The sequence below is a fragment of the Gossypium arboreum genome, chromosome 5 (genome assembly GCF_025698485.1).
Source record: "Gossypium arboreum isolate Shixiya-1 chromosome 5, ASM2569848v2, whole genome shotgun sequence".
Taxonomy (NCBI): domain Eukaryota; kingdom Viridiplantae; phylum Streptophyta; class Magnoliopsida; order Malvales; family Malvaceae; genus Gossypium; species Gossypium arboreum.
Genome location: NC_069074.1, coordinates 11,349,793 through 11,362,249, shown reverse-complemented (window position 1 = coordinate 11,362,249; position 12,457 = coordinate 11,349,793). Strand labels below are relative to the sequence as shown.

At 34.5% G+C, this 12,457-nt stretch overlaps 2 protein-coding genes across 4 annotated transcripts; one reads left to right on the top strand and one right to left on the bottom strand.

Annotated features, from left to right (window-relative positions):
• The first annotated feature begins 257 nt into the window (after positions 1–257).
• Positions 258–1,287, top strand: LOC108451902 (17.4 kDa class III heat shock protein). The gene is made up of 2 exons (XM_017749608.2): positions 258–615; positions 725–1,287. The coding sequence occupies exons 1-2, from the start codon at positions 415–417 to the stop codon at positions 980–982; spliced, it is 459 nt and encodes a 152-aa protein (XP_017605097.1). The 5' UTR covers positions 258–414; the 3' UTR covers positions 983–1,287.
• A 1,018-nt stretch (positions 1,288–2,305) lies between these two features.
• Positions 2,306–11,712, bottom strand: LOC108453464 (phosphoinositide phosphatase SAC2-like). Of its 3 annotated transcripts, none has more exons than XM_017751577.2 (16): positions 10,959–11,626; positions 9,739–9,943; positions 9,493–9,658; positions 8,601–8,823; positions 7,967–8,043; positions 7,588–7,775; positions 7,393–7,490; positions 7,164–7,297; positions 6,939–7,064; positions 6,260–6,608; positions 5,850–5,971; positions 5,544–5,657; positions 4,528–4,698; positions 4,151–4,309; positions 3,411–3,501; positions 2,306–3,048 (listed from the first exon to the last, which is right to left on the bottom strand). In XM_017751577.2, the coding sequence occupies exons 1-16, from the start codon at positions 11,040–11,042 to the stop codon at positions 2,917–2,919; spliced, it is 2,439 nt and encodes an 812-aa protein (XP_017607066.1). In that variant the 5' UTR covers positions 11,043–11,626; the 3' UTR covers positions 2,306–2,916. The 3 variants fall into 3 exon arrangements, with proteins under 3 accessions (XP_017607066.1, XP_017607067.1, XP_052883885.1); XM_017751578.2 differs by having other exon boundaries at positions 4,151–4,297; XM_053027925.1 differs by lacking the exons at positions 9,493–9,658; positions 9,739–9,943 and having other exon boundaries at positions 10,959–11,712.
• Positions 11,713–12,457: the final 745 nt, after the last annotated feature.

Genomic DNA, 12,457 nt, shown 5'->3' with positions numbered 1-12,457 from the left:
TTGTTACTTTCCGGATTTGGGCTTATTTTTCTGGGCCCGAATCTTGGATTAAATAAAAGAGAAGCCCAAATAAGGAAGTGGATCAACCCATTCACCCAAAAGAATACATTAATCAAATACAAAATGATATGCAGGTAACGTGGCAGCGTCAGAGCATCACGTCACAGTCGTCAAGGGAGTCCGGGGGTTCCACAAATATCACACAACAAAGGACGCGTGTAAGCACGAGAAGATTCCAAAATAGTTGAGATTTGTCCAGATTTTTCTTCTACTTCTTCTATATACTCGGTTCCCTCACCGCTTTTTCTCACTAGTCAAGCAGAAAATTTATCCTTTGGAAGCTGTTTCGTCTTTCTCGTCCCAAGATCCCTGCATTTTTCTCTTCTCTTCTTGTCTCCAGCATCGATTTGAAAAATGAGCGCCGTGGCCGATACACTTACCCATTGGATTAATTTCCCAGAAAACATCGAGAAATTAATGTTCCCTTCACGGACTCACGAAAGCCGCGATAACGAGAACAAGGGATTCAGTAGCATACCGGCCGACATTTTGGACACTCCCAAGGAGTTCATTTTCTACTTAGATGTTCCAGGCTTGTCCAAGTCGGATATCCAGGTAATACAAACGAAACAAACAAAAACAGCCATCCCGGGACTGTTTTGATGTTGGGTCTATCATGTTTTTTGTTTTTGCTGACGTTGATTTTTGGGTTTGTGAATTTCAGGTTACTGTTGAAGATGAGAATACATTGGTGATAAAAAGCGGTGGGAAGAGGAAACGAGAGGAGTTTGAAGAGGAAGGGTGTAAATATATAAGACTGGAGAGGAAGGCACCCCAGAAGCTGATGAGGAAGTTCCGGTTGCCGGAGAACGCCAATGTGGCAGCCATTACGGCTAAATGTGAAAATGGGGTTTTGACTGTGGTTGTCGAGAAGCTTCCCCCGCCACCAAAGCCTAAAACTGTTGAAGTTGCGATTGCTTAAAAGGATCTAGTTGTTTGGGGGGGGGGATAGAAAGGTTAAATTATAGAGGGCTTTCAAGTTTCTCACCTTTGGGAACTGGAGAATCAAACAATGGTTGATGTATTTAGGTGTGGTTCATCAGCATGTATTTTTATTTGCAGTGTAATTTGATTGGGTGGATTTGCTCCTCCTCAGTCTACAGTCTTTCCTTCTAATTTTGCAATTCCCGTGGTTTGTCTGGCACTAAAGGGTTGCTATTAGAAAGGCGAAATTGAAGAGAACATTACATATATATATTTAATATATTGGACTTTATTCATCCAAAATTTAGTTTAAACTTGATGGTGCGGATTGAGGGCAATTGACTCGATGAAATCAACGTGTTCAGTTACAGCTAAAGTGCAGTGGACTTACGAAGAAAAACATATCTTTAATAATATTTTGTTGGGTAAATTATTTAAATGGTTATTTTCGTTTCTTTGTTGGGTAAATTATTTAAATGGTTATTTTCGTTTCTTTTAATTATTTATGCTTAAAATATTATATTTTAATTATTTATGTTATTATATTGTAATATTTAATTATTGAATGTTAATGAACGTTAACGGTGTAAAAAATAATTTAATATGGTATATTAAATTATTATTTTAAATAAAAATTTTAAGTTAAACTATGTAATTAGTTTTTATATTTTTTCATAAAGAAGGAAAAAAATAGAGGAAAAATATAAGAGAATGGAAATTAAAAAAAATTTAAGAGCATAAAAGAAAACAATTTGTTTAAAATGAAAAATTATAAGCACTAATTATATGATTTAACTTAAAATTTTTGTCTGAAACGATAACTTAATGTGTTACATCAACTTCTCATTATATCATTAATTTCATTAATAGTTTATTGATTAAAATCTTATAATATAATAACGTAAATGATTAAAACGTAATAATAGTTTATCTTTCTGTGTTTCCACAATCCACATCCGACTCTGAAAAAACTGCGGGTTGCCACTGATGACAACTAATGGCGGAGAGGACGGTGCTGAAATTTGCACTGTAAACTAGTACCTTGGCCATCCATCAACAAAAATTTTCAATGTGCTGTCCTCTGATCGTTAATAGTAGCTTACATTTTTTAGTATATTTTGGCATTGGTTGTTAAGCAAGGCCTGGGCCGTCTTCTCCACTGGTTAGGATACTCAGCTGCGCGGTACATGTGATCGTAAAAGATAAAATTGTCGTTATGATTTGGATGTTTTGTACTTTCACATCGTCATACTTTTGATATCGTATGTTCCATGCTGAGGATCGGGTTCCATATATTCAAGTCATATAAAATTTGCGAGTGTTCTACTACATAAACGGAAAGAAGTTACTTCCTTAATTTTAAAAATGTCTAAGAAATAGGAAAAATCCTATAGTTGATGAGCCAAATGTAGCAACAAGGCAACCTCTGGCTGCTGCAAGATCCTTGAGAGTCTGAAATCCACATAATGCGGATAAATTTTGAATACAGAGGTGGTATTTCCAGAAGAAAAATAGTTTAACTATAAGGTATTACAAGCATGCAAATAATGTCAAAAAGGTTGAGAAGGAATTATCCATTTAACAAAATATTTGAAATATTTACAAGGCCGACACCTGTGGTGTTTCACATGTACAATCTTTTGCAGATTGAGTTGGTCAGAGATCCAAAATAAATCGTTGCTATGTACCAATTTCGCTTCCTACAAAAGCTATCCCTTCCCTGTTCAATTGTAATCCGTAGCCGAAACTTTTTTCCTCAGCAGATGCCATTACTCTATTTTCTTCCCCAGTTCAACCGTACTTTTTTCCTCAGCAGAAACCACAACCCTTCTCCTTGGTTCAATCTCATCACATTTGTTTTATTTATTTTTATTTAGAAATGAACACACATCCTTCGGATGGGTTCGATTTGGTTGTTGAAACAATATTTAATCATGGAACTACTTTTGAAATAAACTTTGAAGGAATAAGCATATCTCCATGAGTTACCCAATTCACAAAACTCTCAGAAAATTCATCCAGAATACCGCCACAAGTGAGTTCAGAAGCAGTTCTGTCCCCTCCCTAAACAAATAAAGAAGTAGGGTTGCTAACCATGGTATAGGAACTATGAAATAGATTTAGAGCAACCTAGAAGACTATTAATAAACACAAGTATTAGCAATGCTAACCCTAGTGCACATAAAAAATTTCTTTTTGGATGTAGACAATTGTATCATGTTTGTATATTTTGTCGCATCATCATCATAATCATTGTATTTTTGTAATCGTTATTATATAGACTTGGAGGAATTCATAAAGTCATGTTTTGCTTAGCGTATTAGTTAAAAGGATGACGGGACTCTCTCAGACATTATTGCACCTGTGCAGCTATTCAGTTAATCTCAGTCGTGATTGTTAATCAACTAGAAAACAACAATACTGACCTTGATGCTTGAACCGGACTCACTTGGAGATGTAGTCATATCAATTTTTAGTTCAGCGCCAATATTTTCTGAGGATAGGCCTGTTGTAGATCTGAGAGCAACGATACAAGAATCATTTATGAGATTTCAGCAGTCAAATGCAAGAATACTAAGAAAAGTTGTCCTGACAGCAAGTATAGAGTGATATAAAATCCCAGCAAACAAAGCAGTGGTCATCTTTCACAACAAACATTAGCTTACTGGCAACTTTACAACATTTCCAACTTCAGTTCCATTTTTTACCATTCCTAACTTTGTGTCTAATTTCATTATATTTTAAGTCCAGACCAATTCTCCTACCTATAAAAATTTTCATATTTCACAAGTAAAATTCCATCTCAGGTTGAAATTAATAAAACGGTTATTAATTTTTTGTCTTTATTCAAGTTCAAACACTCCCAAGTCCTATTCTACAAATATAGAAGTATAAGCACATACAAGAAAGTTAATAAGAAAGTGATCACCCCTGACAATGACAAAACCTAATGATAGTTTCCAATATAATTTCCCACCCTGTACCAAATAACAAACTGAAACTAAGTAGTTGATGGCTTTGTTCAAATTAATAGTGTGAAAACTAGCTGAAAGTAGAGAGAAGAAAACATAATTTGATTGGTCGGCATTGTTGATTTCAGAGAGAAAATATCTGGAAAGCTTTCAGCATTTTGAAAGTAATCTAACTGGAGTTGACTTTAACTTACCTGTCAAATATATCATCATCACATGAATTTCCTGATGACGAAGGCCAGTCCAGATCAAAATTGGTGCAATTACATTCATCACCAATTTCATCATAACAAATACCATCACTTTCAAGAAATTGGTCCTCCATATCTCCGAAAAGCTGCCTGCAAGACATTCTTGGAGTAAACCAAGTAAACCAGCCAAAATTTAGTCAAAGGAGCAAGATGAAGTCTCTGAATCAGTTTAAGTTATTTTAAAGATGGATTGTCATGATAGTTCTTAGGCATTAAAAGATGCAACCTAGATGCAAACTTCTTTTTAACCTCTACAAGGACTATAATCACAATAGAAATTTCAAGATAATAAATCTGGAACAAGAAAAAGAGGTTTGCACCTGGAATAAGAAATTTCAGACGTTGGGATCTCTGGAGTGGACTCAGAAAGACCATTAAAAGTTCCTCTGTTTTCACACAAAGGCTGACGGTGTCCAATATTTGAAGGAGCCAAGGGTGAGTCCATGTCACAGACAATGTTGCCATCAGACAGTGATCTTTTAAAAGATGGCCTACAGATATATTTGAAAGTGATCTTATTAGCTGCTTTTGCATTAAAGGTCTGGTTTACTATACTGAAAGGGGACCTCCAAACAGCAAGTCAAAAATATATTTCATTCATCTATAACAAACATATGAAAGAATATTGATGTTACTAAACAAAAGCACTATCCACTTTCTACTAGTAAAAAAAGGGCAGTTTTCAAAACATAAAAGCTATTAGATTTACAAACACAGCATTGTACATTTAACATCAACATATTGCTAAACCTCAGCATATTAGTTAAAAGACTCTTTAGAACTGGAAATTTGGTATAACAGGGATTTGCGATTCAGATTAGATTTACTAGCACAACATTGTACATAAAAACATTAAAATATTGCTAAACATCTGCATATTATATCTAGCACTAGAATTATGTGGCATCATATAGTCTAAACACAACTTTGGAACCGGAAATTTGGTATAACAGTATTTGGAATTCAGAGATTAAATTTACAATCACGACATTCTACATCAAAACATTAAAGTATCGAGAAACATTTGCATTATATGTGAACTAAAATTCTTTGGCATATTAAAATATTGCTAAACATCTGCATATTATATCTAGCACTAGAATTATGTGGCATCATATAGTCTAAACACAACTTTGGAACCGGAAATTTGGTATAACAGTATTTGGAATTCAGAGATTAAATTTACAATCGCGACATTCTACATCAAAACATTAAAGTATCGAGAAACATTTGCATTATATGTGAACTAAAATTCTTTGGCAGCATAGAGTAAACAAAATCCTTGGATCTCGAAAATTGGTATAACAGATATTTGCAGTTCAGAAACTTGATATACCTAGCATTCTCATTATAACGATTAGGACCATTCCTTCCTATTGAATAGTGTTGGTCTGAATCCAACTCCCAGAGTGCTGGTTTACCCTGTTGCGGCTGAAAGTGACCCAAGAACCTGTATAGAGTAATGCCAAAATTCTAGTAGCATTATCTACCACTATCCTCTAGCAGTATGAGTGTGTGGTAGCATGGGATTGTGCACTAGGGGAACTCCCCACCGTGCAGGACAATCTATGCTACAGAACACACCCTAAGTACCATTTGTCAAGTACCGAAATATGAAAAATGAGATTTGCATTTATCTTACAAATTAATTGCACTTTGCTTCTCTGCATCCATGTATGCATTGCTATAGTAGCGTTGCAAAGTTCTGAAGAACTCTTGCGACTGAGTTGCTGCTTTCCATTGGCCTCTCCTCTGGCAAAATATCTGTTAAACATAACAAATGCAGAATAAGAAAATGTACACAGGGCCTAATACCTAAAGGTTTCAGTTAAAACACTCGGAAGCCGGAGTAGTAAGCTTTATCGTATGACACTGGACCAGCCATTCCATAATCTTAACAAGTTCTGATGTCTGCACTGCCATCTTAAAACCCTAAAAGTTAATGTGATAACCAAGGGCGGAACAGTTATTCAATATGAAAATTATAGTGTTTTTATCATCATTAATTTATCTGGGATGATTACAAAAGCTCCTCAGATCTGTAAGAAATACCTTGTTGTGTGCCGCAGAACCACCATATTGTAAAGCAAGTGTGTCACCCATTGCTTCATAAACACCCATTAAATCCTCAGCCAAAGGACTGTTTTGATCAATAGTTTGGGATTCTGTGAAGCCCATAGCATGGAGCTGGTGTCCAAGAGCCACCAATCCATAGGCATATTGAGCAACATTAGTCCGATCAAGACAGTCAATGCAATTGGTTCTGAGTACTCCGGTTTGAAACATGGGAGGTTTCACATTCTCACTAATGCTCTCATTATCATTAGCAACATCTGTTTCCCACTTCTCAAAATCATCACTTTTTTCCGAAGGAATTTTGGCAGGGCACTCATCACTTTTCCTGAGAAATTGCGTAAGTAGTATAACATAAATGATGTTATAACATAAGTAGTATCACTTTTCTTGAAAATTAGCATAAGTAGTATAACAAAGAAGGAGGGTATGGACAACACTGTTGATTACACATGCATAAATGATGTCGTCTGGCATAATTACAGGAGATAATTAATGACAGAAAGGGCAGACCAAACAGACATTGTTCAATCAAAGTAGAAGCAAAAGAACAGGAACCTCAGAGGCTTATATTTGCACAATATAGTTGACTAGCAAGGAAAAGAGAAGACAACTAAAACATCATGAAAATATGAGCAAATCATTTAATGGAACTTACACTAAGCAAGATAAAGTCAATAACCCATCTTGTCTACGATTTGATGTTACTTGACAGTAAAATATGCCCGTTAAGTTTAATGCATAATCAGCCACTCTGCCTAAAAGTGTCAACACATTTGTAGCTCTGTAGAAAATGATCAACATTTATTAAGTGAACAGTCCTTGATAACAATAGTAAGAAAGAATTTTGCATATTCAAGTGGTGCATGGGGGATCGAAGTACTTTCTGGAGTGTCTGTTCAAGTCCCAGTGAAGGAACCTCAGACGGTTCTCTTTGGATAAGCTTTTATTGATAAATCTGATGGCATTTGCAAACTCTGCACGAAGAATAGATTCACGAGGCTTCTTCTCACACCTCTGTTAATCATCAGAGTAGAAAGCATAATGGATTAGGAAATCATTGCTGATAGGGGAATCATTGCTGATGGAGAAATGATCAGTACAAAGTCTACCTTTATCAAATTCAAGATGATTATTGGATTTCCGTATCTCCTAACAAGATCTTCGAAATGTAGTCTCGTGGCCTCATAATTTGGATCTTTCTTTGATACTGGAAGCAAAAGGCGAGATTAGCAAACAGTAGTAACGAAGTAGAACTGCATAACTATTGCTCTCAGTGTTTTTATGTAACAAGAGAGAACCCATACATATAATGTCCGGTTTCAAATTCAAGCGTGACGTTTCCTGAGACCAGAAAAGTGGAATAGAGCCTCTATTCTGAACAACAGAACTTATTTGTGTAGGGCACCCTTCATGAACATCTTCAAACACAATTTGTTCTGTCTCAACATCATTTGCCACTCTACCTTTCTCATTAACTCCACGTTTCAAGTATCTATGCAATAGAAGAGACGTAAGCAACAAAAATAAAATAAACACACACAAACAACAAAGCGAAATCACAAAGACAATGGAAAATAGCTCAAAGTAAATTTTCCTAATGAACTGTAGGCCACATGAAATGGTTAAGGGCAGTTCCAACTAATCTAGCATGCATTTCAATAAGTAGCTTGTAGAGCATCTAACCTTGTCCCAGCATAATGTCGAGAACGTCTTGAAATGAGAGTTAAACAAAAATCCCTGCCAGAGACAGAAAGTTTGACCTGGACATCAAAGTTGGAAACAACGAACATTAGATCAAAACTTTACCATGCACCAAATGGAAACAACAACTTCTAGCTAACTTGGATGGGCAAAATTTTGAGACAGAATCTAGTTCATCTTTAGTTACTACTTTTTAAGGTACCTAATGCTATAAGAGAAAACCTGCTAAATGGTCAATGATGCTCCTCAAGAATATTGACAAAGGAACTCCATTCAATAAAAGAAGACCAACGAAATTGTAAATATGATGATTAGTCCAATAATATGGATTAAATTTTAAAAAAAAGAAGAAGAAAGCATTAGTCAATGCAAGACAACAAATAACATTCAACAGCTACTCCATAACCAGAAACAATTCTGCATCGCTGAAAATGGTAATAAAGTTCAGGGTTACCTAGATTTCTCTAAAGCAACATCTTTTAAGCAAAAACCAGACATAGAAACTGAAAGAAACTAATATAATTATCTGAAGTTAACAATCTTCCGGCAAATATTACTTCCATTATCACTTATCACAAAAATAAATGAATAGGAAGACGCCTCAAGTGTATCATACCTGCTTGAAAAAGCCATATACCAAAGCAACAGTCCATAAAGTATTCTTGAGAGTATTGCGAATCCCTCGAGTTAAGAACTCATTCCAGACAAACATTGTTTCATAGGGTACTTCTCCTGTCTCATTCCTACATAAATTCCTTTGAAGACTATGCATGACATTGTATGTGTAGCTGAAAAAGAAGTCCTTTGTGAGATCCACTGTCGAGAGAAGCTTCTTGTATCTGCATCAACAATGAAAAAAGATAAAAACGAAAGAAATGGCAAGTCAAGTCAACACATTTATTATTTGAACCAAAGAGGAACACGGAGAAATGAGAATAACTGCTTAAACATAAAAGTTAACCAGGAAATAAAAGCGAGAGATAGCAATTTTCCCCCAGTAACCCTGATGATACCTTGTCTTACTCAACATGTTATACTAACATTACACTGCAATGAAGTTGGCCCCTGTACATATGCAGGACATGAAATTGCAAAAGCCTCTATAAAACGATATTAACTAAAGATGATGCAACATCAAATCGGTGAAAGCTGACTTAACTGTTTTAACATAAAATAGAAAACAGAAGAAATACAAAATGGAAGATAATTTAACCAGAAAAGTGCTTTAATTGCATACGGCCACATCAATGATATAACATTAAGGATGAATCGACAAAAATGGTACAGAGATTACATCCACACCACGGAACTCTTCTACTTCTAAAACAGAACTCCAGAACTCAAAATTGTCCCAGAAAACTTGATTAAATGAAAAAAAGAAAAATAACCACAACATAACACAAATCCATCTAGATACAAATGGAAAATGAATAATTCCAATGAAAATCTCAGGTCTCCTTCTAAGTACCAATGACATATTACATTTACTTGAAGAATTGACAAAAGACCTTTTTTCATTCTTAGAATAAGCCATATTTGACTGATTAGGAGATTTTGAAATCGGAATCATCTCGCTCTTGGAAATGGCATAGACAGTATGGCCACAAATTGCACCAATCTTCATTCTTTTTGTGATCAGCATCATGGAATAAGATCCCAAGAATTTTATAAAGCCTGAATTAAAAGGGGGAAGCTCATGAGCTTATACTGAAATGACAAAGAGTGAGGAGGACAACCTGACAGGTACTACCTACCAACAATTCCATAACAAGCTGTAACAAATTTAAGTCCGCCTGAGGACCTGTTTCCTTCATGTATCCTTCTTAACAGATCAAAGCATTCAATTTCCGAGTATGCTGTAGAATCTTCAATAACAGTTAGTTCTGACGGGTCCAACCGATCAATCTTTAGTACCCTCCAAAGAGTTCTATTCTTGTCTCTTCCAATCATATAGAAGTTCTGTTGCACAGAAGGAATATATGAATTTTGAATCAATATTTTGGAATGGAGATGGCAATCACATAATTATCAGCTCAAAGAAGTTTTAGGTGCAAAAGGAAAAGGCAGCTGTACCATTCCTATCAGCATCATAGCAAAAAAAAAAAAAAAAAGAGAGAGGAGAAAATGACAAGCTATCTGATAATATAGAACTTGCTCAGAGCATAGGGACTTGTAAGATATCATACAAGATGGGTGTTTGTGTATATCTAAAGCACAATAACAATCACTGGCCATAATCTCAGGTGTAAAGAATCGACTTTATGAGATTAAGAAAAACAGTCTAACCTTTAATATGACATGATTGCAATTTAAAGAGAATTGGAAACGAGAGGAAATACAACAATCATAAGCCTATTTGTTACAAGAAGAATTCATGTTTTTAACTCGAATTTCAGAATGTTAAAAAATTTTGAGTACTGGATATGGAAAGAACACCGAATGCAAATTAAGCCAAACCGTTGCTGGTAACAAGCACAAGCTTTGACAACAGAGCTTAAACTGTTTAATTAAAACTGGTATTGCGAATTAAAACCAGTTCTATACGCTTTGAAAAGACAATTTCTCAGTCAACCACAAAAAAAAAATTACGTCAGAAAGAACTATTCGGCGATTGTTTCTTATGCAAAACATGTATAAATCAATCTAGTAAATATTTCAAATTTGAATCAATAAAAAATCAAATCGTTCCAAAAAAGAAAAGAAAAAACAGACAAATCACAGACCAGCTTTCTAAGCTAAAGCTAAAAAATCATCATATATGCTAGAAATTTCCAAAATAATAATAATTTGGTTAAAAATCGCAACAAGAAACAAAAACAACCAAAAAGATCGAGAAGAAATTTATCGGACTCATCATTAATCAACTTCAATGATCAAAATTCAAAACTAACAAGTCAAAAAATCCTTAAACCAACAGCGGCATACACAAGCAAAGGAGTACATGTATGTATATAGGATGAGAGATGAAATGTACCGAGCGAGTCTCGTAGAGCCTGAATTTCTGCAAATAACAATGACTGGAGTCGGGTCCAGCATCACTGCCACTCTCGCCTGCCATCAGCTTTTCGGATCCTCAGTTCCCCGAGCCTCAGAGCTCGGGTTCACTCAAACCACAGATCAAAGATAACTCGCGAAAAACAAAGATAAGCAAATAAAAAAAATAACAACCTCTCTCACTTCACAAACTTGAATCCATATACAAGCACTACATATATAAGATAAAAACGCGAAATTTTTGAAAAAAAAAAAGGAAACGGAAAAAACGCGTCACAATTCGATGATTCAAAATGGAAACCACAAGCTGACCAAAAAAAATAGGCAAGAAAAAAAGGAAAAAAAAAACTAAATTAAATGAATTGCATAAACGTTATGGTTTGTCGAAAAGAGGAAGAGAGAGATCGAGAAGGCAGAGCTATTAGAGACTTGGAACAACCACAAAAACTAACCCAAAAAAATAGTAATAATATATATATACGAATGAAACAATAATTATTTTTATTTTGCAGAAAAAATAAAAATTGAGAGATATCGATTTTTTAAATTTTAATAAAATAAAATAAAAATCGATATTATGGATAGTAATAACGAGAAAATATAGGAGGTCGTCAACTGTAACTTCCGTTTCTATGCTGTTTCCCCCCTTTGATTTTTAACAATCATTGGTTTGAGTTTGACGAGTTATGACTCGCTTGAATCGGTCGAGGCTCTAGGAGGGAGGGATCTAGTGTATGCCTCCACTTCTGATTACCATATCACTTAATTAAGATCCTGATTTCATTTGAATAAAAGATTTTGCAAGTGAAATTATAATACTGTCACGTGTCATTTAATTATGTTAAACAAAATAATATTTAAGAATAACATCATAATTATGTATAAAATAATTAAATTCAATAATACTGGATGACCGTTTGATAAATATCCATTGCCACCATAGTACGTGATTATAGAAGGGAGTTCCGTAATCAAAAAAAATTTGTTTGGAATCCAATAAATCAATCCCGAAGGGTTTTTTTAAATTTATTATCGCCATTTTTAACGGTCTAGATAAGGCAGGAACATTTTAATTTAAAGCGCCATCCAATATGGTAATATACTCTAGAATTACCACGTGAACTTGTCGTTTATGCATTTGTTGGTTTATTGACTCGGTTTGGATCTATCTTTTTTTATTATTCATAAAATCATTTTCCACATTTTCTTGTTCCAATTGGGATCTTCATCTTCCTCGTTATATATTTGTAAATTTTATTCCTTTTTCACGGTTGGAGATTACTTAATCTCAGTAGTTACCATCGAATTTAAAATTAATGTAACTAAAGATTTAATCTAAGTTTTTATCCCGTATTTCAGTTGACGTTGAAAGGAAAATATTATAATCATTTTTATCTCAATTATTTTGAAAAAAAACTTGCGATTGTATCTAATATTTGAATTTTTTTAATTAATTACTTTTAATTTAAAATTTATATT